Source organism: Pelodiscus sinensis, chromosome 2, assembly GCF_049634645.1.
Source record: "Pelodiscus sinensis isolate JC-2024 chromosome 2, ASM4963464v1, whole genome shotgun sequence".
Classification (NCBI taxonomy): Eukaryota; Metazoa; Chordata; order Testudines; family Trionychidae; genus Pelodiscus; species Pelodiscus sinensis.
Window position 1 is genome coordinate 19102165 of NC_134712.1, and position 27996 is coordinate 19130160.

The following is a 27996-nucleotide window of genomic DNA, read 5'->3' on the forward strand; positions in this document are numbered from 1 at the left end:
GCATGTGTTGGGTCACACGGGCCCGCCGCCCACTCAAAGGAGATGGGACTCAGGCATAAATCCAGGGGAAGGGAACAGGGCTGACTCCCTGTTGTGTGACTCGGTGACTAGTCCCTGGACAAACCGACACGGGATAATGGCCCCACGCTGCCCTGAAAAGCTCGAAGCGGGTCAGACGCTCTCGTGCTTTATTCTTCCGGACAGAAACTCCAGCTTTGTATCCGAAAAGCCAGCAAAGCGCCGCTCCCACCTCGGCCTCCCAGCGCTTCCCTCGGAGCAGCAGCGGGGCCCTGTCCGCCGCTCGCTGCCCAGGCTGGGGAAACACCGCGGGCAGCGCTCGGGGACGGAGGCAGGAGATGGCTGGGGTGGAGCGGGAGGACTAGCCCGCTCCTGGCGGGGGACTGAGCCGGGAGCAGAGGGAGGGTGCCCGGCTGCAGCTGAGCACTGCCCTGGGCTTTCATTGCGGCTCCTCCGCCCGGGCGCTCCGGAGCAGGCCGGGGTCGGGCACCCGCGGAGGAGGGAAGGGGGCGGTGCTGGGCCTCACGCGGCGGGGGCCGGGCCAGGCAGGGCGCGGCGGGCCCGTCCTTCTGCCGCTGTCACTCGGGGCGCCTGCGCGGAGCCGCCCCCCTCGGCTGTCCGCGGGCGCCGCCGGTGTTTGCCGCGTCTGTGCGGAGCGGGGAGTTCCCATTGCAGCTGCCCCGGCCCGGAGGATGGTACCGCTGCCAGGAGCCTCCGTGGGGCGGCGCAGGGAGCCGTGACGGACCCAGCGCGGAGCCCGGCTGCGGAGAGAGCGAGAAGCCTCCCCCCCTTGGCTCCCGGCCGGCAGCCCATGATCAGCGCGTCCCCCTCCCCAGTCTCGGTCACCGGCGGGAGAAGGAGCCGAGCTCGGCCGCGGCTGCTCGTTCCAGGCGCCCGGGCGCTGCCCTGGATGGTGCCCGGCCCTGCCCCGGGCGGGGATTGTAGCTCCCTAGCGCCGCTCCCTGCCTGCTGATGTCGGCGTGGCTGAGCCGGGCGGTGCCGCTGCTGGGGCGGCCGGGGGCCCCCGTCGCCCTCTTCTGCCATGGCTCCTTGCGGGCCCCCCGCTGCTGCAGCCGCCGCCTGGGCACCCTGCGCGGCGGCTCCGAGGGGCTGCGCCTTCCCCCGGCCTCGGGGCTGGCGCCGCCCGGCCGCCCGCGAGCGCTGGGCACCCACCCCAAGAAGGAGCCGATGGAGGCGCTGAACACGGCGCAGGGCGCCCGCGACTTCATCTACAGCCTGCACTCCACCGAGCGGAGCTGCCTGCTGCGGGAGCTGCACCGCTTCGAGTCCATCGCCATCGCGCAAGGTGAGCAGCCGGCGGGGGCCAGCGCCTCCCCGTCCCTGCGCCGCTCTGGTCGCGCAGCGCCCTGGGACCCTCCCTCCAGCTGGGAGCGGGACCTAGCGCCCCCTGCGCACCGCTCAAGTCATGCGATGCCTGCCCCGTGCCAATGCGCCCTGTTCTGCCGCTGCATTGGCCGCGCACGGGGCCCAGGCTGCCAGCGCTTTGTGACGGGGGTCCGGTGGGTGACACCTTGCCCCCCCCCCCAAAGTAAGTGACATGGAAAGGGCCCATCGCCTGCTTCCCCCTTCCCAATGTGTCCTGAGGTGGGTGGGGCTGAGCGGTGTACCTCAGGGTGCCTTGGATGAGCTGGTTTGTGGAGTGAAAGGCGATACTACACAGGGCCCAGAGTTACTCATGGAAAGTTTTCCGTTTTAAAAAAAGAAAAGTAGGAACAGCACGCATAGTGCAGCGATTCCTTTGGTGCATATCTTTGTCCGTTGTAGTAGAAAACGTATTTGGTGGAGAAAGTTGTATCTGAAGGACTTTAGGAACAGAGAAGAGAGCCCCCCCCCAGGAGGTATTGGGATATAGGACACTACACAAGTAGTCAAGATCTATGAGTGACTCGAAAACAATTCAGCATCCAATTGGGGGAGAGATATAGCGAGAGAGAGATTGAAAGCCTGCTGTAAGGTGACCCATTAAATTAATACTATCTGCGGGTTGTTAAGGGGGTCAGGGAAAAAGAGCTAACTCTTTACCATATTAGATGGACAAATTTAATGAACATAGAAGCAGAAAGGAAAGTATTAACATAAAATTCGCTATTTTCAGGCTAGGCATATTTGTCTGAGCTTTTAAATTATGTGGTATTTAGAGATTTGGCATGCCAGATTTTAGGGAGGTCTCAGAACTCCAGGACGTTCCAGCTCAAAGTGAAATGATAGACTGTAGAGAAAAAAATGAAATGATTGAGAGGAAACCTTTTCTAGCTAACTTGTATGAGTTTTCTTGATGATGATCTAATGTTTTGGTTCAATAAAGCATTGAGGTCTTTCTTATCAGGAATTCAGTGTTTTCTCTCTCCTATTCCTGAATACCTAAAAAGCAGTAGAGTAAATAGGAGAGTCATGAAAACTGTAACTTGAAAAATGTACTAAAGATAAATATTAAGGTAAACTCTTTGTGCCATAACATTGCATTGGGAACAGTGCCTGGTGCTTTCAACACCTTGAACAGCCTGGCAATTCTTGGATAGCATAATGTTTGTTTGTCAAAGCATTGTGTGGTTATTTCATAAGCTTCTGAAGATGCTATGCAGATGACCACATTTTAAAATTTTCACCCATCTTTTGTTCTCAAAACTTGATGTAACAATAAACCAACAAAATCCCTGTAAAACAGTACTGAATTTGAATTTCTGACTCTTAAAATTTAACTGTATTATTGCAAATATTCAAGATACTGAGACTTATTAAAGAAATCACTCACATTTGAGAGAGAGAGGTCTTTCTGTGACTTTGATAGTACTGTAATATATGTCCTTGCAAAGGGCACTTTTTATGGCCTGTAGATGTAAAGTGCAAGTCTTGAGGAAACATTGCAGTGAGTAAATAGAAAACTGCTACAACTTTCAGGCCTACAATCACAGTTTCACTGAAGAAATAATATGCTTTTTTTTTACCTTTGTTATGTAAATGTATAAATGAATGCTATATTTATTCTTTATGGTTGTAGTCTTTTGAAATGCCTCTGGCTTTCTCTGTGACTACCTTTTGAGAAAATTCAGTTCTTTTGTGGAGCTCTATTGCTAGCTTTTGGCAAAGCAATCCATGAAGCGTGCTGGATTCTTTAGCATACTTCCCAAAATATTTTAATCGCTGATCAAATAAGACATGAAGAAAAGTGATTTTTTTTAAAATGTCAGCCTAATATTTGAGGATTTATACAGAGATAAAGAGATTAGGGATATAAAATTCTGTTTAATCAGTTAACCGCTTAAACAGGGCCGGTGCTCCACCATGGCTGAGCTGGAGTGGCCCACCCGCCTTCCACAGCTGGGCTGGAGCAGTCCCTGCCCATGGCAGGTCCCTCCAGGCTGGAGCAGCCCTCTGCCCCCAGGGTGTTGGGGAGCTGCTCCAACCCTCTGCTGCTTAAACAGTTAGCCATTCCCATCCTTAAAACAGATTTCATTAAGTAGTTTGTTGCTAAATTACTGCTAGTTACAGCAGGGTAGCCTTCGTCTATAACTGTGTTTCTATAAAATCCCTACTGTGCATACCTGTAAGCTTAGTATTGAGAACACTAAATAGGAACAAAAGAATCAGGGCATTTTAATCTTTATTGTATTTGAATTAATTATGACTTGTTTTAGAACTGTAATTTTATAAGGGTACTCTCTTACACTCTGGGTACTCCTGAGAATTAGTTAAAAGCACAATTAACATGAACAAAAGACTGAGCAGGAACCTCATTCACACAGTATGACGAACTAAATGGAGCATATAGTGTAGAATAAAATAGATACTCCATCCTCAGTAAACATTTCTCCTCAAATAGCATTTGTCTCCAAAACCCTCTTCAATTTTGTTTGAGTCTCGCCTGAAGGTCAGTGTATCCAGGCTCTTTTGGTTGGGGAGGGCGAAGGTATATTCCATAGGAAAGGGCCATCATTAGAATGCCACGTCTACTTATGAGAAGGATCTTAGTCAGCTCCACAAATCTTGACTTAATTTGAGGCAGCCTCCAGTCATTTAGGGATTTGTATTTACTACACCAGCATCATCCACTCCACCTGGAAATCCTCAGGTAGTCAGGACAGCTGTTGGAATAATCTCACAATGGGATGCTCTACTTGCTGAGTGGTTTGTAACATTTTGAATTAGTGTTAGCTTCTTACTGGATTTAAAGTGCAGCACCATGTAGAGCAGGCATGTCCAAAGTCCGGCCCGCGGGCCAATTGCGGCCCGTGTTCCGGTTTAATACGGCCCCCGCTTCCTCCCCCTCTCCTGGCTCCCCGGCGCTCTTTTGAACTGGCGCGCCCAGCGCGCCGCTTCCGGCCGTGCCGCCGCCGCCCATGGCCTCCGCGGTCCTAGAGCCTGCCCTGTAGGGCACGTCTGCAGCCCCGCTCCCCCGCTCGGCTGCGGGTTCGCCCTGCCCCCGGGCCGCTGTGAGGCCGGCGTGTCCTGCGCTCTCCGCCCGCCTCCGACCCCGCGGGCCCTCCACCTTGGGGCTGAGGGTGCGGGGACGGCCCTCACGCATGTTCACTTCTTCAAATCTGGCCCTCTTTGAAAAAAGTTTGGACACCCCTGATGTAGAGCATAGTCCAGTCTTGATGTGACGGACGTACAAATTATGGTTACAATGTCAGCCCTGGAAAGAGAATGATGTAATGTGGGGAAAAGGGTGCAAATGATCTTAGCTACTTGTTGAAAAGTTACTGGGGTAATTGAGAATGAGATTTGAGACCCTAAGATCAGAAGTCTACACAGTAAAGAAACAGTCCCTCAGCCTGAGCCCCAGCTTGTGTTGGTTAGTATAGGCCAGCTGCAAGTTTTCCGTTGCTGTGTAGACATACTTTTAGAGCAACAGATATTTTTACCACATCTTCCAGTTACTTTCCCTGATCCACCAATCTCCCCTTTATTTTGTCTGTGTTGAACCGAGGGATGTAATAGGATAACTGTTGCCTGTGTCAGAGCCCGCAGCATGAGGTGGCAGCCGGCTCCCAGTGTACACAGGTGCCTGCCTGCAGCCCCACTCCCAGGGAGCTGGTTGCCGCCCTGTGCTGCTGCCTCTGACACAGGAGCAGCAGCTGGCTTCCCAGGAGCAGGGCCAGAAGGCGGGAGTCAGTACCCACTGGGAGCCAGCTTAAAAGCAGGCTTGTGGTGCACACCAGCTTCCAGGGAGCTGCCTGCCTTCCTGTACTGCAGGCTCTGCAATATAAAGCTTATACTGCTGAGCCTGCAGCGCAGCTGGCTCTCTAGGGCTACCGCTGCACTGCCATTTTTTTGAAGATATGTAAATTGTGCTCGCATTTGCATATCTTCTTCCGATTCTTTTTGCGGAAGAGGTTTTTCCGATATTTGGCCCCATGTAGATGGGCTCAAATGTTGGGGGAAAAAAACCTTCTTTTGCAGGACCCCTTATTCCTCGTAAATCGAGGTTTACAGGGTCTTGCGAAAGGGCCAAATGTTGGGGGAAAAAAAAACCCTATCTACACAGGGCCACATATTGGAAAAACCTCTTCTGCAAAAAGAATCAGAAGAAGATATGCAAATGCAAGCACGCTTTTCATATCTTCTGGAAAAAAACCAGCAGTGTAGCCCTAGCCTATGAGTGGGGCCAGACGGCTTTGCTCCCGGGAAGCCGCCTGTGCTGCGAACTCTGCAGTAGAAGCTTTATACCACAGAGTCCGCAGCGTGTAACCATGTAACTGCTGAGATTTTCAGTGGTTACGCAGTTACTCAATTACTTGCTTTTTAACATCCGTGGTTGAGCCTAGAATTTGTCAACATGAATTTGGTAATGTAATGCATTCAGTCTGCCTTCTCATTGCATAGTAAGACACCAAGGAATTGACCTGGAAACATATTTTAATTAGTCTGTTTGGTATTGCTTTGGGGTCAGTTTTGGTTAAAAGGCTACTAGAAATTCAGTCTTCAAGATTTTTGTTAAACTTGCCATGCCTGCTGCTACTACATGCTTTCTTCTTGATGAGAAAATAATGAAAGGAGTGCGCAGTTCTGTCATCAGACACTTAAATTTGGTGCATATCTGTGGACTTCTGATGTGTCCTGAAGCTTCAGCTCTTGATACACCTGTCCTCTTGTAGACCAACAATTCCTAGTTAAGAGTAGGTTTTTGGCTCCCTTCATTCACTACCTCTTCGGTGCCCTCTCAGAGACTCTCATCAGAGAGGAGAGACTGAGCAGTTGGGAGACTTAACAACAAGAACCAAAAGGGGACTGTTTCCCAACTGATTACCAAGCCCATGACAAGAAGAATATATTTGTTTAGCAATTGACGTGCAGCTAGATGGTGCAGGCAAGATGTCCTGCCATTTCCACATACAGCAGAGGCTAAGGCAGGGAACCCAGCAGTCTCCGTGGACACCATCTGAGCAAGATGGTGGGGATGTGTGTGTCTCCATGCTCTTGAAAGGGACGGGCTCGGGTGGAAGGGTTGGGGCTCGACAACCAGTCCTCTGTGCCACCTGGAGTGCAGTGTGCCCCTCCCCAACCCTCAGAGCTGCATGAAGCACGCAGTGTGGTGCTCCAGTGGCTATTTAAAGGGCACGGGGCTCTGGCCAATGTGGCAATAGCAGTGGCTGGCAGCCCTGGGTCCTTTTACATTGTTGGGCCCCTGGGCAACTGCCTCCTCTTCCTCCTCTTCTTCTCCCCTCCATCAGCAGGCCTGAGCTGAGGAACAACCTGTCTGTTGTCACTGCTGCTTCACTGAAGAACAAGCGTCAGAAACTGATGAGTCAGAGTCATCACAACCTTTAGGATCTACGGATCCGAACAGGCGGGCCTGTGAAAAAAGTTTGAACTCTTACTACAGTAAAACCTGTGTTATCTAGCACACTCAGGGATTAGGGCGTTCTGGTTATCTAAAAATTTCGGTTGTCTAAGGGTCCCATCAACCTAGGAAAAACCAATGGACAATAATAGTCAAACTAAAGTTTTTAATATTGGTAGTTTTGTAGTGTGAGGCAGTTGGTCTCACATTTCTATTCTGAGTTAAAGATGATTAGTGCTTCTTAAATAAAACATTGTTAAGCCAGTCATGGTAAACCAAGCCAGGTCTGTGCTCCTGAAGATGTGACAGTATTGTGGCTGGGAGCAATGCCAGTTAACAGAGTGCTGGATAACAAAAGTTTCACTGTATTTCAAAATGTAATACATTCCTGTCCACCCCAGTCATGCAGCAATGCTGAGTTTACAGGATTAATTCCTGGGAATGCGTACCAAACATAACTGATTTGTTTGATGTCACGTTAGTTCCAGAAGTGTAGGTACCCTCCCGCTCCCTGTTGCTGAAGCGGATCCTGGGTACAGTATTGTTTTCTTTTCCCAGCCCTACCAATTGGCTTACATTGGTTGATAATATCTAGAAAAGGGCTTAACAATAAAAACAGAAACTCTCCTTTATACTTTTAGCCCTCACTCAGCAGGTCTGTGTGCTTGGCAGTGTCCAAACAATAATTCTGAAGGGAACTAGATAGAGGTGTGGTTCTCGACTTTTCTTAAGTCTACCATATCCCTTTCAGGGGTCTGATTTGTCTTGTGTACCCCAAGTTTCGTCTCACTTAAAAACTACTTGTTTACAAAATCAGACACGAGCATCACATTGCACTACTGTGGAAAAATTGCTTACTTTCTCATATTTATCATGATTGGAAAATAAATCAGTTGGACTATAAATATTGTATTTAAATTTGAGAGTGATCCTAGAGCCATTTTTCACTTGTCTTGTTTGAAGCTCAAGCCCCAGGCAGTGGGACTGAAGCACATTACTTAGCTTTGTAGGGATCCCTGTGGCATGGGACTATAGGCAGTTTCTCTGCTTGCCACCTCTTCTTAATGCCTGCTCTGAACTTGCAGTTCCCTAAACATGTCCCATGATTCCCCTGAGGGCTGCATGCCCCAGGTACCTCTGGAAGACTTCTGTGTGTGTACCCCTTGGGGTATGTATTCTCCTGGTTGAGAGCCACTGACCTAGAGGAACCTCTCACAGGAGCAGTGGAGGGAGAGCATGTAGCTCTGGGTGGGAAGACTGTGAGGAGGAAAAAAGAACAGAATTGAAATTTTAGGGAGTATTGTAGGGAGAATTTTACCTTACTGCCAACTGAGGTGGAATACTTTTTTTTAAAAGCGTTCCATGCTAACATTTTGACAGTACATCACTAGATAGTGTGCTGTATCTGTACCATATTTTTTTTTCTTGCAACTTTGAAATTATTTTCAAGTTGTTCTCAGGCAGAGAAGCTTGAGGATTATTTCCATTCACCCTCACTTAGCTCTCCCTGGTTAGACACTCTATTATGGAGTTTATCTGAACAAGGCAGCATCCACAGTTCCAGCCATCAGAAAGGGGTGTGGCTAGGGCAGACAAAAAGGCCAAATCTGCTCTGCGCACATTGAATTCATTGAGTCAAAATCTGATGTGGCAATTTTGTGGATGAACAGAGGCTCATGATTCTGATAAAAAATGCTTTTTCCCTTCAGGCTAAGCAAACTAAAGCAAGACTTGACTCTGAATGCTCCTTGGTTGGGCTGTTTCGTATGTGTTATATACACTTACACATTCTCTTTTTCTGAGAAAGTCATGTATAATATTTACACCTTAACTACAACTTCTGCTGTTTGAACAAATTATCAAAGAATGTATTTAAAAATAAAACAACAATTTAAAGTTAAATAAGATTTGTTGCTAATAATTGGGCTAACTGCTGTACCTGTCAACAGAGAGTAGCAATGAAGGGCTTCTGATTTTCTGTTGTGGTGTAAATGCTTCCCCATTATATTCTTTACCATAAAAAAAAGACAATTAATGTACATTGCTAAGCTTCGCCACACAGAAATATTAAAATAAATCATCATAAACAGTAATTGTTAGATTCCCGTAAAGTGATGTGTTGTGTAAATTGCATCCAAAGTACAAGCAGGATAGGCCAAAGTTCAAAATCCATGTCTGTTGTTTGTATGTACTGTTAACATTCTAGACAAGGTACACAGGAGTTGCAGTACCTGCCTCCTTCATACAGAAGTTCCATGGACTTGACGCTAGTCCTAGAGACTCAGAAAAGAAAGCGTTTTGAGATGGTGGAGGAAACATATTTCCATCTGAAATATCTTAACCACGTTTATTCCATTAATTAACCTTTTGCATTCACTAGTAGGTTTTGCAAACATACGAGAGCTTGCTGTCATACTGGATTAGAACTGCTGGCACAAATCAAATCAGCTTACTCTTGCAAAAAGGTTATAAATGTCTAAGTACAGGCACAAAATGTGCACAACTTCCCATTATCAAAACAATGAAAAAACTAATAATTGTATTAGTGTAACTGTGTTAGTATGTAGACCACAGTCTGATTTCTCTTGTCAGGTGAACACTATACCAATCTCATCAAGTAAATAGGATCAAGTTGTATTTCTTCACTATTCTCATCCCTAGATGAAACTCTTTTGCCTAGTAAAGATCGTCTGTATTAGGTTTCATGCTAATCTTTCCCCTCTACAAATGTGGGTGGCATTAAGGATACAGCATGTCTCAAAGCCTGCAAAGCACTCAGCACCAGATGCAGGTGGAAAAGAGAGAAAAGATAGAACAGTGGTCCCCAACGCGGTGCCCGCGGGCGCCATGGCGCCCATCTGGGCATTCGTGGGCGCCCGCCGACAACCTGCGCCGGCCCCGCCCCCGGTGCACAGGAGGTGCCGGTGCTAGGCGCGCGACACGCACCGGCTCTGGGTGCGTGGCGCTCGGGCAGCCTCAGCTCCGGGGTACATGCGGGCGCGCGGTGCTCGAGTGGCGCCGGTGCCGGCCCCAGGTGTGTGGTTCGGGGAGCAGCGCCGGCCCACGGCACAAGGCGCTCGGGCGGCCCCACCCCCGGCCCTAGAGCACACGCCGGCGCCGTGTGCAAGGGCATCCCAGTCCCCTGGCGTGCCCCTGGATGTGCGGCCCCGCCCCCGGGCGCCCGGCGCGTGAGTGGCCCCACCTCCCGGGCGCCCGGGAGCCTCTAAAGGTTGGGGACCACTGAGATAGAAGATGATCTTTTATTGGTTACCTCAGTTATGAGCCTTCTGAGCTGAGAGCTTGGAAACTATTAATCTGCAAAGTTAAAAAGAACAAACATATACTACTTTTAAGGTGTTGAAGAATCTTAATTTCTAGTTGCATAATTACCATTGATTGCAGTAGAGAGCTACACAACTTAGCAGTTTTTGATTCCTCTATTCCTCTAAATTTTTAAACTAAACTAAAATAAAATACAGACCCTATATCAATCCAACAATAAAATTGCAAATTTAAATGGTTGAGAAACTCCATTTTAAATTTCTTACAGGAATATTCTCTTACTCTCAATATACACGTCTTATTTTTGCCAGATTAAATGTTTATCTCTAATAAATATATTGTGTACCATATAAGCAAGTTAAAATATCTGTGAAAAATTGTAATTAATTGCACACCTAGCATTGCATTTGTTTTGTGTAGGACTTGATCCAAAGGTACGTTCAATGTGTATAAACTGTGAAAACAGGAGCTTCTTATATAGAAGCTCTCTAGGATGTGGTTGATATATTTTAGAGTACCAAAAGTGGGGTAGGATTTAATAGTAATTTAAAACAGAATTAGCCTGAAACTTCTCAGAAAATGTCTAAATGGTATAGTTGTCCATTTTTACCCTATGTTCAGCAACAAACGAGTACAGTTATGTCCAATCTGGTTTTATGAAGACCATTTTTTAAAATTTATATAGCACCTGAGTTCTCTATTTACGTCTTGAAATTTTCAGAGTATAATGCTGCCACAAGAACATCTTATTAAAGACAATCATGCTGCAGCCAATGGGAGTTTTGTTTACAGGATTAGACCTTTCCATTAGTTATAACAGCCCTGGTAGGCAAATCATGTTAGTTGGAATGGTTTTAAATAATATAAGAAATTAGAGAATTACTTGTTCATATTTTTGCTTTTAAAAATGTTTAGCATCGAGATTTCCAAAACCGCTGGTACCCTTTGAGAAGCCAATGAAGTGGGTAACATCACCAGAGTCAACCAGTACTTTTGGTATGGTAAAATCTCTTATGTTTGCTGGGTTTATGCAGCATGAAAAACCTAGCAAAGTATCTGTTTGACAATATTATTGCTTGCTTGTTTTGAGGTAGTTGGCATGTTTTGATAGGAATGCAGTTTGCAATTCTGTTTACAATTCTCAAGAATGTCAGCTAAGCTCAAAAATTATTCTGAGAATTTTTTTGGTGCTATTGTAGAAAGTTCTTTTCCTTCTCCCTGTGGAGTGGCTTATTAACGATACCTTAACATTTAGTTAATACTGAAACAGACATGCTCCATTTTTGAAATACAGGTTGAACCTTTCTAGTCCAGCACCTTTCGGACTTGACAGATGCCAAACCAGAGAATTTGCCAAAACACAGGAGATAGTTTCTTGCCATTTCAACCAGAAAGGACATTGTCTCAACAACTTGATTACCTGCATCCTTCTTCAAAGACCTTTTAAGACTACACTTGAAAGAGAATCCTCTGAACTGTCATTCATGCTTAAATTTGACACTTTACACCTAAGCTTAAACAAAGACATTAATTATCTTACCCATTACAAAGATAGCTTCCCCAATTATCACCTCTAATATTATTAACTCAGACATTTACCTCCCCCGCCCCCCCAACCTCCTTCTGTTCTGAAATTTGATTTGTTCTTTTCATGTGTTCATTTTTTATTGTATCCTTTGGTATATGTGGTTGTGACAATTTCCTTCCACTATTTGATCTGAGGAAGTGGGTCTGGCCCACGAAAGCTCATCACCTAATAAACCATCTTGTTAGTTTTTAAAGTGCTGCATAGTTCTGTTTATTATGGCAAGTGGGTCTATTTTTATTTTTATTTATTTTGCTGAGGCGAATAAATGGAATAATGCTTGCGATGCTGCTTAATATTTGATTGTACTGATACACCCTATATAAGGATGTTAATATGATTATCTGGCTAATCGTATAGATGATACAATTTGTATTGTCTATACGAGTCGATAAGCGCTGCTGTTCTGAGCTGCAGTGGAGGTAGCTCCAGCAGCCAGCTCCGGAGCCACCTGTATTGCTGTTGTGCACCGGCTTTAACTACATTTAAAATGCAGAGGCACTGCTCAGTCCCGGCTCGCACTGAGTTCAGTAGCTCCTGTGCATGGCCATCCCTGGCTGCCGCAAACAGTATAGTGCCGGAGTAGCCTGTGTTCGTGGCGGCCATCCCTGGCAGCTGTGAGCAGAGACTGCTTGTTGGCAACAGCCCCTGTCTGTGGCCGGGGGAGGAGGAGTTGGGACCTCCCTGGTGGGACCTCTGCAGACAGGGGCTGCTTCCCAAGAGCATCCCCTATCACTCCTCCCTCCCCCTCTGATAGAGGCAGTGGGGTGGGGCAGGTGGTATCTCAGAGATGGTGCTGGGGGGAACCGGCTTTTAAGTCGGCTCCCTCCAGTACCAGCTCCTGCCCTCCCACTGCCTCTGAGAGGCAACAAGGGGAGAGAGTGTCGCAGAGAGCACAGGGCGAGTGGGGACTGCTTGAATCCCCACTCACCCTGTGCTCCCTGCGGCACTTCTGCTTTTGAAATGTACAGGAGCCCTAAAGCGCTGGCAGTGGGAACCGGCACCAGCAGGAACTAAAGCAGTCCCCGCTTGTGCCGTTTCCCGGCTGTGTCTCTGCCTCCCCTGCCCCCTGCTGAGATGGTGCTGGGGGGGGAGGGGAAACATGCTTAAAGCCAGTTTCCCCCAGCACCAGCTCCTCGCCCCTCCCCCCCACTTTTGCTGCCTCTCTCTGATAGAGGCAGCAAAGGTGGGGGAAGTGACTAGTCGAGTGGCTACTCGACTATCCGATAAGCATTTGCGTATCGGATTGTTGACTAGTTGCTAACATCCCCGACCCTATATAAGCATATGCCTACCCAAGGCTTATCTCTCTTCATAATGAAGTGTTAGCGTTGTTAAAAAATTTTGTTATATTGGCACAGGACCATAAGTAGATAAGTGTAAGCGTGTTTTTTATGCTTTAGCAGCATCACCAACCCTTCCATTGCTTACTGGGCTCTTAGAAGACACTTAGGGATAAATTAGAACTAAATACAGGCAGTCCCCGAGTTACGCGGATCCGATCCGCAGTTACGAACGGGGCCGTTCCTCTCCCTGGTCTCCAGCAGACCAGGGAGAGGAAGCAAAGCGGCGGAACACGTGGGCAGCGTGGTCTGCAGACCAGGGGGACGGGAGGGGGGGGGGGGGAGCAAAGCAGAGCCAAGCCGCGGAGCGCCCGGCCAGCTGACAGCCCAGACGCGTCTGGGCTGTCCGCTGCCCGCGTGTTCCGCCACTTTGCTCCCCGTCCCCCTGGTCTGCAGACCAGGGGGACGGGGAGCAAAGCAGAGCAAAGCCACGGAGCCCGAGGGCAGTAGGACAGCCACGGCGCGTCTGGGCTGTCCTGCTGCCCCTGTGCTCCGTGGCTTTGCTCCGGACACCTGTGGTACAGCAGCTGGGGCGCTGCCAGTTGGTCCCGTAGCGCCGCTCTGGGCGCTACTGGACCAACTGGGCAGCACCCCAGCTGTTCTGCCCAGGCGTCCTGATTCAGCCACTGCTGGTCAGATTCAGCAGCGGCTGAATCAGGACGCCTGGGGCAGAGCAGCTTGGGTGCTGCTGGGTTGGTCCAGTAGCGCCGAGGAGCGGCGGCGCTACTGGACCAACCCAGCAGCACCCCAGCTGCTTTGCCCCAGGCGTCCCCAAGTCAGCCGCTGCTGAAACTGACCAGTGGCTGACTACAGGAAGCCCCTGCCCTGGGCTTCCTGGAATCAGCCGCTGATCAGTTTCAGCAGCAGCTGACTTGGGGATGCCTGGGGTTCTTAAGTTGAATCTGTATGTAAGTCAGAACTGGCGTCCAGATTCAGCCGCTGTTGAAACTGATCAGTTTCAGCAGCGGCTGAATCTGGACGCCAGTTCCGACTTACATACAGATTCAACTTAAGAACAAACCTACAGTCCCTATCTTGTACGTAACCCGGGGACTGCCTGTAACAGCACAGAACATTGAGAGCCAGGACTAGTAGCTGTAAATAAACTCTGTGGGACAGTGGGAAACTTGGCCACACTCACAATAAGAAGGCATCTGGGTAACTAAAATCGTGCCGGATCGCATATGTTGCTAGACCAGAGAGTGCTGGACGAGAGAGGTTCAATCCATTGCTCTGTTCACTCGGTAAATATTAACAGTACGTGCCTTAAATCTTCAGCATTGATTTGCTATGAAAGAACTGCAGCTGGTACACTAAATGTTCAGAACCCTAGTACTGAAATACTTCCACCCCTAAAAAAAGTGTTAATTAAGTGAAATGAAATTGAATATTCTAACTTAGATTTAGGCTTAAATTTTCATAATTGTGCATGTGCAATTTCACACACATTTTGTGCAGAGTTACTTCATAAAATTATGCTTGCACACTTTTACATGCATGTCTTCAAAAATTTGAGCCTTAAGCCCTGGTCCTGCAGATGCATACCCATATTTTAACTTCAAAAACACGAGTTGTTACGTTGAAGATTACTTTTTTAATAGATTTCTTACTTATCTATTTAAAGTGTATAAATGTTTGTGGGAGTGAAGTCTAAGTTTGAAAATATATGTAAGAGTAGAGATCTTATATCTATAAAAGTAAAACATTTATACCTGTAAGAAGTTAGATTTTTAACTAACTTTTTCAGAGAAAAAAACATAATACTTCTTGACGTAGTAAGACTCTTAAGAGAGATCAGGATTCTACTAACACTAAATGTGTAGTTCGATTTTTACGGCCAAATTACTATCTTAGTTAAAAACATGTTAGCAGGCATAAGCGGTGTTAAAAGTGTGCATCTGCTTAGTTCCTTCACTTTCTCTGATGGAGAAAATATTCTGGTGTGACAGCTAAAATAAAATGTGGTGTTTCGCTTAAGCAAGGTGAAGAGTTTATCCTGAATTGATAGATTTTAGTCACTGCACATCTTATTTAGCCAAAATGTACTAGGTGCTGTGCAAAAGTATGACGACATAGTTCGTGACCTTAGGAATTTACCGTATAAAAAGATGACGTAAACAGGACACAGATACGTATGGTATACAAGTAATGCAGTATGTGAGGATGTGCCTTTGCCCTTTTTAGTGGTCCTGAAGCTTTTTACAGGGGTGGATAGAATACAACAATATGTGTCACAGAATCCTGTTTTCCTGCCCTCTGCTGACTAAAGCAATAACTGGATACCTGTGCAATAGGTTGGAGAGTACATCTGGGAACATACAAATTTAGGGCTTCTGTTCAGAAGAGGAAGCTTCTTCTCATATCAGCCTGTTGAAACTTGGGGTGATATACAGTTCTTATCAGGCTTTTCAAGATCACATATCTTCTCACTCAGCATCATGGCCAGATTTGTTAAAAGGCCAAGCTGTATCCAGAGGTTATCTGAGTAGGTGACTAATTGCATTAACAGTAATTAGGGATTAGGGCATATGCCACAAATCCTCAGGCAGCCTCTGCAGCTTCCCTGTTTAAAGACGTGTTTCTGAGATTTGTAAAGCAGCACCATGGGGTCAGTCCATACCTCTACGAGATGTTATTCCTTAGTTGAGGTGTTGAGAACAGGTGTTGTGTTTTTGCAGAGCTGGATGGCAATCCTTATATAAATCGACTTGCAGCACCCATCTTGTACACATCAAATTACTGATTGCGACTCACCAGAAGCAGAAGACATGTGGACAGTAGCTCCAAGAAAAAAACTCTTACTTAACCTACAATAACTGGGTTCTTTTAAGATGTATTCTTCATATATGTTCTGTAATCTTTATCACATGTGGATTCTGTATTGGCAAAGCAAATTGAAGAGTGATTGAGACTGCTTTTCCCTCAGCATGAGACCATGAGGGTGCATCCCCAATGGGTGCTGTTGGCTAAAAGATTCCAATTGAAAATGCATGGTACATATATGTACCAGAAGCGAAGTACGTATGGACAACACAACTTGAACCACAGTTACTATTGTGTAAATAAGGGGACGAGGGTTAAATTAGCTATAAAAATTCAACATATTTGTTATGTATTTTAATGTTGTGAGAGCTACTTTCTTCGTGGTTACATAATGAATTATATTTTCGTAGGCTTCACTCCTCTCAAGGAGCCAAGGAAATTACTTTAAATACTTTGGTGTGATCATAACCTATTTTACATGTTCAGTAGAATATCTAAGAACATATTGTATGTGTAAGACTATAGTAATGAGAGATTGAGTATCAAAGCTGGCCTGGATCCGGCTCCCAAGGCTCAGGGCCCCTGCCACCATTGGGAGCCTGTGCTGGCGCTCTAGCCCTCTTTCCACCCCCCTCCCACTACCCTCCTGTGGGAGCATACAAAATCTACTAGGCTGGGCCCCCCCCTAGGCTCTGGTGTGCAAGGGGAATATGGGGCTACGTTAGTGAGGGCTTCTTTTTCTTCTCGTGTGTGTGGCCCCCACCTTATTTTTCTGTGGGTCAGTGGGCCCTGACTCCAAAAAGGTTCTCCACCCCTGCTTTCATTACTTCCCTTTCTAAAATAAATGTAGGGTCTCCAATTAATCTGTATTGTTGGACTCAGAACGCTTCCTTGGTAAACTTTCCATTCTGTGCTTATTTTCTGTTTGTAGCTATTGTTTGAGTTTCTTCTTCTATTTTCAGTTTTTTACCTTTTAGACTGCAATGTTATTGATTGCCTTAGTGGATATAGTTGTTACTGCAATGTGGATTGGACCTAAAACGCCACTACCTCTTCATGAGAGAATGGTCATTCATCTTTGTGGCCCCAGAGACTAAGTGCTTCAGATTAAAAACAAAAACCTAAATGCTTTTGCTTTTAGCTTGTTTAAGTTATCGATTTCCAGTTTATTTAAATCTTCAAAATAACCCTTCTCGCTTGCTATTTTATTTCCATTAGAACTATGTCTACAGTACAGCATATGACGTCATAATTTATATCACTCACGGGTGTGAATAAGCCATCCTTCTGAGTGACACATTATATGATGTACGTACTGGTGCTATGGACAGTGCCATGTTTGGGGTCGATCTTAGCTAGCTAGCCAAGCATAGCTGCTGCCTCTCATGAAGAGCTCTCTCCCATCAGGGAATATTCATCAAACATACTGTGGTCATCAGTGCATCTGCACTGCTGCAGCGCTGTATGTGTAGACAAGCCCCGGTTTAGGTTCACGCTCTTGTGTTTTGGCTATACTTAAAAATACAAATACACCATCCTTTATTGAATGCCAGCCAGTTTTCTTTAATTAATTCAAAGTTTTTATGCATGTAAATCTTTACAAAATCTTGATCTGAAATTTGTACATTATATTGATGACATATGCATGTCTGAATATGTTTTAATTACTGGACTTGCTGAAACTATTCTATTATGTATAAATAGTAGTTCAGTGAAGCAGGGACTTCAAAATGGGTTTCCCACATCCCAGGTGAATTTCCTAGCCATCAGGCTGTAGTCATTTTCACTCTTTCCCTGGCCTAGTGGTTATCTCTTGTTATGAATTGTCACGCTGATCGACGTGGTGTAGTCATTGGGCCAGGGAAAGAGTGAAAATGGCTGTGACCTGGTGGCTTTGTTTTGACATTATAGTCAAGCTGTTTAGAGGTAGCTCGTGAGTGTGAGTGCCAACTTCAGGGCAGTCTGCCAAAGAAAAGGGCACAAACCACAAAACAGTTACATATTCTATAATTAGATTTCATCAACTAAGTAACAAGTGTGATCTCCTAAAGAAGTGGCTCTCAACCTTTGCAGTTTTCTGTAACACTTTCAGGAGTCTGATTTGTCTTGCATATCCCCAAGTTCCACCTCACAAAGTGAAGCCTTACCTCACTTACAAAATGAATCCTAAAATACAAAAGTGTCACAGCAATTTCTGAGAGCATGCTGACTTTCTCATTTTAAAATCAGTTGGAATATAATGTGCTTATATTTCAGCAGATAGTACATAAAGCAGTATAAACAAGTCCCTGTCTACCTGAAATGTTAGTTTATACTGACATTGCTTGTGCTTTTTATGCAGCCTGTTGTAAAACTAGGCAAATACCTAGATGGGTTGATATACCCCATTGGGTACATATACCTCTGATTGAGAACCATGACCCTGAAGCACGATAACAGCCTTTACATAGACAAGCTTCTTCCGCACTTTGGTCTATCTTGGCAGGCAGCCAAGCCTGCCTTTTGTGATAGATGGCCCCTTTAACCAAAAATCACAATAGTCAGGTTACCCTAGTCTGAAAGGATTGCTCATTTATCCTAGGTCATTTGCACTTCTGATCTCAAACCAAAGACAATGCTTGTAGCTAATTGTCAAATACTAACTAAAGATTTATTTATTATTGGGGAGGGGAGAGAGTACTTTACAAAAGTAAAGCAGGTAAACATACACACACAGATGAGAGAGTCTTAGGTTCCAAAAGGTGTTAATAGCTGCTATAAAATGCAAGACCTATATTTCTTCTAGGGCTAGCCCACACCAAGCAGCTTGGGGATCCTTTACTTATGCATAGAAATACTGCCGTTTCCGAATTCCAAACACCACAGTGCTAAAAAAAAAAAATTGACGGAGTTTTATCTCTTTCGCCCAGACCTCAAACAGATGGGACAAGACTGTCCTATCTCTACTTCATGGATATTGGAAAAAGCCGTCAGCAAAATCTTTTGTTCATTGATTTCCCACAATGGCGTGTCTTGACATCTATAAGTCTCCTTTCATTGGGGGGAAGATGGCACCTCTTGTTATAAACTGGCATTTCACACTTGGTTATTCTTCCCTGATTGTGGGCGTTTATAGTCTTCACAACATTTTTGTAGTAAGGGAGCGAACACTTAAATGTTACTGTGTAACATGGGATACCTATTTAAGAAATAAGATGAATACATGCAGTGTCCTACAAGCATTTTATAAAGTCTAAATAGTAAACACATTCTTACAGTTTTAATATCTATTCTAATAGTGCCAACACTTAAGTGAGCCAGATTGATTTCCGCTTATGCGTTTGTCTGTGTTCACGGAAGCCTAGAGGGCAGTTATCATTTTGATTTTTTTTTTGTTTGATCAAAACTTTTCTGGCAATCTTGACGCACATTCATGAATATTTTTGTGTTGATTGAGACTGTTTTAAATTTTGTCCTGCTCGGTCATATTCTTGAGCATATTTGTGGAGGAAGTCTTCCCATATTTTATTTTTCTGGTTCAGTTGCAGGGCTAGGGAAGTAAAATGTAATTCTATTGTCAAACTATAAATCACGCAGTGGGGAAAACCAATAAAATAGATTATCTGCAGCTGTGCTGATGATCTAAATATCAAACTAGACTGTCAGTGACTTCTTAAAGAAGACTAATAACTGTGATAATACGAGTTATGGGAATTAAGAATGTAATCTGGATGATGTACAGGAATACAATAAGATAGAGTTGACTGCATTGCTAAAGCTATATTTTAAATGGGCATTATCAAAATTGACAAGTTCAAATTTGGAGACTTAATTTTAATCATGTGTTCTAAATGGATTTTATTTCTAAGATTCTAGATTGACAGAAGTTTTAAAAAATGAATTTTTTAAATGCTTTCATTGTTTACCCTGTACTTTTTGTAATTTTTTATTTTTTTTTATTTTTTAGCTTTGGCTATGAAAATCTGTGAGTCAGTCAGTCTCTCAGGTGTTTAATACAACAGTGTTTTGGTTTTCAAACTGTACAGTGAATATGTTCTTTAAAAACACCAAAGAATTTCTGAAAATTGTTGATACTTCCATTGATATATGATTTTATAAAATCTTTACTTTTTTAATCAAACTTAAATTTGGGACCAGTTTAGTTTGTTCATTATTGAACCATAAAAAGGTTTAAGTTTTCTCTCCTGATCCTGAGAAATGTTTTAACCTCTAAGGTCAAGGCCACAATGCTGAACAGATGGTGAGCAAGTTTGGCTCTTAGAATAAGAGCTCTATTTATGAGCAGGTAGAAGAAGAGAGATGACATTATATGTGATGTTGGTTCCTGTACTACTAGAGATCGTAAGTTTTACTTTAGGTTGTTACATCCATTTTGATTTGTTTAGTTTTGTTTCCTCATTCATTAAAATATCATGTACTAAAATGAAATCATTGCTACCATTAGAGATGTTAAATATCAGTTAATTGAATAGTTGAGTAATCTCATGAATTCTTATCGGCTAGTTGACTATTCTATAGTGCCTGGGGGTGGGGCCAGCAGCAGCATGGGGTGTCAGGCGGTAGCTAGTCCACGAGGGGAGCCATTTTAAAAACCAGCTCCTCTTGCGAACCAGCTGCTTGTTGTCCTGTGCTGCTACCACTGATAAAGAGGCAGCAGCGTGGGGTGGAAGCAGCCCCTGTCTGTGGTGGGGTGGGATCTGAGCTCCTGGACCTGGCGCAAATCAGAACTGAGCTGGGCTGCCTGCTCACCTGGCTCCCTAATACACTTTAAATGCAGAGCCACAGCAGGGGTAGGTCTCGCACCCGGCATAAGCCGGAACTGAGCCGGGCTGCTGGCCAGCCTGCTAAAAAATGTACTGGTTGGGGGGAGGTAAATGCGTGTAGTCTATAGCATTAACCTACAAGCTTTTGCTTATTGGTTAATCAACTATATTATTATATCCCTAGCTACCATCAGACCAGATCGGATCATAATTGCATATTTTTGTCCTTTTAAATCTTGAAACCATTGTTCAAATTTTGTTGGCGATGGTAGCTTGCCAGTGATAATCCGCTGGTAAGGATGCTGTTTTCTGACTCGTCCTGTGTTCTTAACACATGTCATGCACCTTCCCTGACCAGTCAACACTGGTGTCTGGGAAGTGTCCCTGGTGATCCACGGGCACTTGTGTAAACATAGGAAAATAGCCCTTTTTGTTGATGGCTCCCTGGCAAGTTGGGATAGTACCAAAATATGTGCTTCTCTATTGCCCCACAGCAGTTTGGGAATCTTGTTGCTGCAAATCCATCCACTGTCTTGCACATTGCTGAGGTTCACAGTGCTGCATAGCTGGCTACTACTTGCATGGTAATGGTCTCCACTGTGGATTTTCCACTTCCAAAAGTATTTCCCTCTGAGGCTCTGACCAGTGGTGATCCAGTGTTGCAGGTTTCCATGATGTGATTGCAATTCTCATTCTAGTGTGTCTGTGCTGGGGGGCAGGAGAGAGTTCCTCATATATATCTAGGAATGTGGCCTTTCTGCAGCGACTGTTCAGAGAGCAGTTATCAGCGGTTTGCTATCAAACCGGGGTAACACATCAAGCAGTGTTCCACAAGAGTCTGGCACTATTCAGTGTTTTCTTTAATGACTTGGATAATGGAGTGGAAAATATGCTTATAAGATTTGCAGATGACACTGAGCTAAGAGGGTTTGCTAAGGATATGTGCTCGTATTTTGGAGGACAGGATTAGAATTCAAAAAGACCTTTTTTACCTGAGGGTTTGCTGAACTCAGAACCCTTGGTAACTTTACTCTTTGCGAAGGAAATAAATTAGTAGGTTCATAGCACATTCTGCCGATAGTTGATGCAAGCAGGCAAACAAAAGATCTTACAGATTCTACTTTATTCATTTAGTCTTAAGCATTTACACATGTGTGCGTCAGGTTAGGAAAGCATCCAAATTACTCCCAAATTCATGTTTATCCAGTCTTGAGATTTCGAGTGGATTTCAGTAGCCACCTGGAGATCGGACTTCCATCTGCAGAGGAACTTGAGAGGAGTTCATTTGTCCACACTGTCATGGATCATACTATGATTCACATATTTCTGAGCTAAGATTTTTCTCTTTTTGTACCTAGTTTGTTAATATAAGAGTTTGAACATTAAAGCAAACACTAAACAAACTAAAAACAAACAAAAAAATCCACACTGTTGTGCTGGAGCTAAGTTAAATGTGGTGCAGTGTGACGTTTCTTAACTGCAGTGTGAAGTCTTCCATCTTGTAAAACTGCCTGCCTTGGCAAAAAACTCAAGTCAGAAGAGCACCGGTCAGATGTACTCACTTCCCTTCTTTCCTTCTATCATGTGAGTTGTGGTAAGGCTTCAGAAACTGCCTTTTTTTAGCTGCTTTTAGCACTGAGCATAATAATTGGTATTCCAGCTGTGGGCAGTAGTCTTGGTGTGTTACTGAGTGCTGGGCTATCAGAAATGTTCACCTCCTAACACTTGACAAATTGGAGAACTGGTTTGAAATCAACATGATAAAGTTAAGTAAAGATAAGTGCAAAGGACTGTACTTAGGAAGGAAAAAATAAAGTAATTATCTGGGCTGTATTACTGCAGACAAGGATTTGGCGGGTACAGGGGTTCATTAATTCAGTATGATGCACTTGTTACAAAGTCTAGTATTATTCTAGGGTGTATTAGGAGTGCCATATGTAAGCTGAAGGAGGCAACTGTCCCACTCTTCTTGTCACTGGTACAACTTGGCTAGAATACTGTGTTTGGTTCTGGGCCCTACTACACTTTCAGAAAGATGTGGACAAATTGGAGAGAGTCCCGAGGAGAGAAATGAAAAGGATTAAAAAAAAAATATTTAGAAAAACTGTTCTGTGAAGAAAGACCGAAAAACCTGGCATGTTTAGCCTTAAGTAAGTCTTCAAATACGTTGAAGGTTGTTATAAAGAAGACGGTAATTAGTTCTGTGTGTTCACTGAACGTAGGAGAAGTAGTAATGGGCTTACTGCAGAAAGAGGTTAGATATTAGGGAGAACTTTCTAACTATGGAGATAGTTAAGGACTGGGTTAATCATTTAAAGGACGTAGAATCCTCATGATTGGAGGATTTAAGACCAGGTTAGGCAAATGACTGTCAGAGGATGGTCTAGGAAGTTTACTTGGCCTTGCCACAGTGCAGGGGGCAGGATTAGCTAACATTTCAAGGCCCATTCCAGCCCAGCCTTACTATTAATTTTGTTCTAAAATAAATTTGTAAGTTTAAAGTTCTGAAGTAGAATTGGAAGAGAAAAAGAAGAATGTTCCATTGTTTTAGATGCCAGTCTGGGATTTGGGAGAACTGGCTTCAGTTCCCAGCTGTACCTCAGACCTCCTGTGTGTGTTCGTGTTCCTCATCTGCAAATTGGGGAATCAAGAGCTCAGTTACTTTGGAGGCACACTATAAGCACAGAAGATAGCTCTATTCTTTGCTCTGGCAAAGCCTCAGAAGCGGGGGAACCCGCCGCTGCTGCGGCTTTGCTTGTGGTGACCCTGATCTACTGGGGATCGTCTCCAGCAGACCAGGGGCACCGCGAGCAAAGCCGGAGCCGTGGCGGGGTCCCGCACTTCTGAGGCTTTGCTCTGGCAAAGCCTCATAAGCGCGGGACCCCGCCGCGGCTGCGGATTTGCTCCCAGTGCCCCTGGTCTGCTGGGGACCGTCTCCAGCAGACCAGGGGCACCAGGAGCAAAGCCGCAGCGGTCCCGCGCGAGAGCAAAGCCTCAGAGGCGAGGCACCCTGCCGCTGCGGCTTTGCTCCCCGTGTCCCTGGTCTGCTGGGGCGGGGGGGGTGCAGCTAGTGTGGCCCCCCCCCCCCCCAGCAGACCAGGCTTTTGTTGTGGACCCTGGGGCAGAGCAGCTGGGGTGCTGCCGGTTGGTCCCGCAGCGCCGCTCTGGGCACTACTGGACCAACCCGGCAGCACCCCAGCTGCTCTGCCCCAGGCGTCCTGATTCAGCCACTGCTGGTCAGTTTCAGCAGCGGCTGAATCAGGACGCCTGGGGCAGAGCAGCTGGGGTGCTGCTGGGTTGGTCCAGTAGCGCCGAGGAGCGGCGCTACTGGAGCAACCCAGCAGCACCCCAGCTGCTCTGCCCCAGGCGTCCCCAAGTCAGCCGTTGCTGAAACTGACCAGCGCTGACTACAGGAAGCCCGAGGCACAGTTGCTCTGCCCCGGGCTTCCTGGAATCAGTGGCTGATCAGTTTCAGCAGCAGCTGACTTGGGGTTCTTAAGTTGAATCTGTATGTAAGTCAGAACTGGTGGTCAGTTTCAGCAGCGGCTGAATCTGGACGCCAGTTCCGACTTACATACAGATTCAACTTAAGAACAAACCTACAGTCCCTATCTTGTACGTAACCCGGGGACTGCCTGTACACACAACATGCAAATGTGATATATCTTAGAAAAATGATCAGACTAATGAGTTTTTTTTAATTCGGAAGTATGTTTGAGGACATGTCGTCATGTATGTTCTTCAGGGAAGGAACCTCATTTTCACACTTATGTATTAAATACCAAGCACACTTTTGTGACTACCATGCATAAATATAGAAATGTGTTGCTTTTCCTTGTGTACTCACCCTAAATGGTCTGTGTCTTATAAAATCATGAGTGGTGTGGAGAGGGCAGATAAAGAAAAGTTATTTATTAGTTCCCATAATAGAAGAACTAGAGGACACCAATGAAATTAATGGGTAGCATGTTTAAAACTAATACAAGAAAGTTCTTCACACAGCGTGTCGTCAACCTGTGGAACTCCTTGCCAGAGGAGGCTGTGAAGGCTAGGACTATAACAGAGTTTAAAGAGAAGCTAGATAATTTCATGGAGGTTAGGTCCATAAAAGGCTATTAGCTAGGGGATAGAAATGGTGTCCCTGGCCTCTGTTTTGTCAGAGGATGGAGAAGGATGGCAGGAGACAAATCGCTTGATCATTGTCTTCGGTCCACCCTCTCTGGGGTACCTGGTGCTGGCCACTGTCGGCAGACGGGCTACTGGGCTAGATGGACCTTTGGTCTGACCCAGTACGGCCGTTCTTATGTTCTAATACAGCTAGTCCACATACACGAATTTGTCTGCCACAGCCTTTCAATTAAGGATCCTGGTTCTTTATCTTTGCTCAGGGTTTTGGATCCAGAGGTTCTGGGGTTAAGTCTCCATTTATATGTAATACACGTATAGTTAATATGGAGTGTCGTCTTATGTTACCACTTTGAATGTTTTTTGTTCTCATTGTAGCACTTTGTGTGGCGATCATGCAAAACATAGTCCAGTAGCACTGAAGACAGTTGTTTAAATATTTATTTTCTTTAAATCATCCTCCTTGTATTATACAATATTCAATAGTCAGATGTAAGAGTAGTATCAAGTAAACTGAATCATTGGGTAATTATAGAAATTTCTCAGATTTTAAGGGAGGGACATAATCTAGGTGTCACTAAATTTCCCAGAGGAAGAGCTTTGTGTATCTCTCAAAAACTTGTATCTTTCACTAACAGAAGTTGATCCAATAAAAGATATTACCTCACCTACCTTGTCTCTCAAAAATCCTGGGACTGACATGGCTACAACAGTGCTGCTTATAAAATTCTCTGCACACTTCCATAGTTTCTGTTAATTGTTTTATATGTCTTAGAGGGGTAGCTGTGTTAGTCTGAATCTTCAAGAACAACAAGAAGTCCTGTAGCACCTTATAGACTAACAGGTATATTGGAGCATAAGCTTTCGTGGACAAAGACCCACTTCGTCAGATGCATGTAGTGGAAATTCCAGAGGCAGGTATAAATATACAGGCATAAGAAAGGTATATTTATACCTGCCTCTGGAATTTCCACTACATTCATCAGACGAAGTGGGTCTTTGCCCATGGAAGCTTATGCTCCAATATATCTATTAGTCTATAAGGTGCCACAGAACTGCTAATTGATTTATGTATGTCTTTGTGCACAGCACCACAAATATGCAGAATGTTTTATGGATGTAAATATCTTTTTTTCAGAAATGGTGTTGAATCACTTTTTTTCTTATGTTGTCTATATCATGTGGCTACTTTGCTAAGCCCCCTTTCTTTGGTAACTGAACTAGTAAACGTGGTGCAGTGTATATTTAGCAAATCTTTCCATGTTTTGATTGTTACCACATTCAGAAATCATTTGTATTATGTGCAACAAATGGCTGAAGTGTTTTGTTTCTAGTCACGATCAGCTGGTGTTTTGGCTTTTCCTGCCTGAAATATCTAAGGAAATGACTTGGCAATCAATGAACTTGTTCACTAAACATTATCGTCTAAAATGTTTGCTGTACTTCAGTCTCATTTTTAGGTTTTACAGATCTTCGTGCTTTTATTGTCTGAGGCTATCTCAGTGAGTAAAGTTGACAATTAGTTAGCTCTCTTGCCCATCCTTAGCATTTACAGGCAGTCCCCGACTTACGCAGATCCGACTTATGTCGGATCCGCACTTATGAACGGGGCTTTTCTCGCCCCGGAGCTCGCGGGCAGCAGGACCGCCCAGAGCACAGCTGTCCCGCCACCGCGTCCTCCGGGGTGAGAAAAGCTGCTCCGGGTCTCCCTGGTGTGCTGGGGGGGGACTCCCCAGCACAGCAGGGAGACCCGAGCAAAGCCGCACAGGCGGCGGGACACCGCTGCCCGTGCGGCTTTGCTCCTTTGCCCCGGAGCAAAGCCGCAGAGGTGGGGGACCCCGCCACCTGTGTGGCTTTGCTCCGGGGCAAAGGAGCAAAGCCGCACGGGCAGCGGGGTCCCGCCGCCTGTGCGGCTTTGCTCGGGTCTCCCTGCTGTGCTGGGGGGCACTCCCCCAGCACAGCAGGGAGACAGGAGCAAAGCCGCAGAGGCAGCGGGACCTCTGCGCCTCCGCAGCTTTGCTCGGGTCTCCCTGGTCTGCTGGGGGGGGAGGGGACACAGCTAGTGTGCCCCCCCCCCAACAGCAGACCAGGCTTTTGTTGCGGGATGCCTGGGGTAGAGCAGCTGGGATGCTGCCGGGTTGGTCCTGCGGGGACCTACCCGTCAGCGCCCCAGCTGTTCTGTCCCAGGAGTCCAGATTCAGCCGCTGTTGAAACTGATCAGCGGCTGATTCCAGGAAGCCGGGGACAGAGCAACTCTGCCTAGGGCTTCCTGTAGTCAGCCGCTGATCAGTTTCAGCAGCGGCTGAATCTGGAGCCAGTTCCGACTTACATACAAATTCAACTTAAGAACAAACCTATAGTCCCTATCTTGTATGTAACCCGGGCACTGCCTGTATTATATAAAGTCCACCTCCTTCAGGATTCTCAAATAAATGTTATCTAGTTTCTGTGCATCTTATCCAGCAGTCCAGAATTTTTCCATAGCATAGTCCCTTTCCTTTTCATGGACATTCCTATAAAGGATTTTAGATTAGGTTACTTTTCTGATAGACACGGAAAATACTTTTGGTTCCTTTGTTTTGTGTGTTTAAAACCCTCACTGTCCTGATGATGACTATCTTGGCAAGTGATTTGCTGGCTTTGCCTTGACAGGCAGGTCGGAGAGAAACTTGTGTTCTGGATTGATGGATCTGAGGCACAGAAACTAACTTTCAGGTAAGAAAATATCCTTCAATCTGTGTATGGTAGGGATACCAGATCTAGAGTATTCGTATTTTCCCTAACCGTTCATGTTATTTCCTCTCCCTTTCCCACCAACCACTATTAAACAAACTGCTAATGATATATTTTCTGTTCTGCTTTGGAGGAGAAAATTAAATTATGACTAGGACAGTATCTGTAATTATTCTTTCTTACAAAATACACTTTAGATTTTTTTAACACTTTTTCATGAGATTTATTGCCTGTCTGTGTCGTATCTCTTTATGGAGCATCCATCTGCCTACAAATTATTGCCAGTTGTCGATTGCAGGATTATAGTACTAAAGATTGCTGCTAATTTTTTTTAAATAAAATTATATCAAATTATGACTTGGATTACAAGTAGACTCTGCATAGTTCTATAAGTCTGCCAATTTCATTGTACCCTTATTTCTAAATAGTTTGTTGACTCAGAGACTAACACTAGTGCTTCTTTTGTGACTAGGGTTGCCAGATGGTTTAACAAAAAATACCGAACACCCTCTCCCCCCACACACAAAAAGGGGGGGGGGGTAGACCAACGTTGTTAAAACAGCAACCAAAAAAAAGCATGGC

General features: G+C 45.3%; 1 protein-coding gene across 2 annotated transcripts in view; it reads left to right on the forward strand.

Annotated features, from left to right (window-relative positions):
* Positions 1-531: 531 nt before the first annotated feature.
* The window catches only part of TMEM65 (transmembrane protein 65), a 53449-nt gene continuing 25984 nt past the window's right edge, over positions 532-27996 (forward strand). Inside the window, exons 1-2 of one of the 2 annotated variants that reach the window (XM_075920159.1) lie at positions 532-1324; positions 11018-11098. In XM_075920159.1, coding sequence (XP_075776274.1) covers positions 991-1324; positions 11018-11098 — 415 coding nt within the window. In that variant the 5' untranslated portion in view covers positions 532-990. The remainder of the gene's footprint in view (positions 1325-11017; positions 11099-27996) is intronic. The other variant, XM_075920160.1, reaches the window with a different exon arrangement.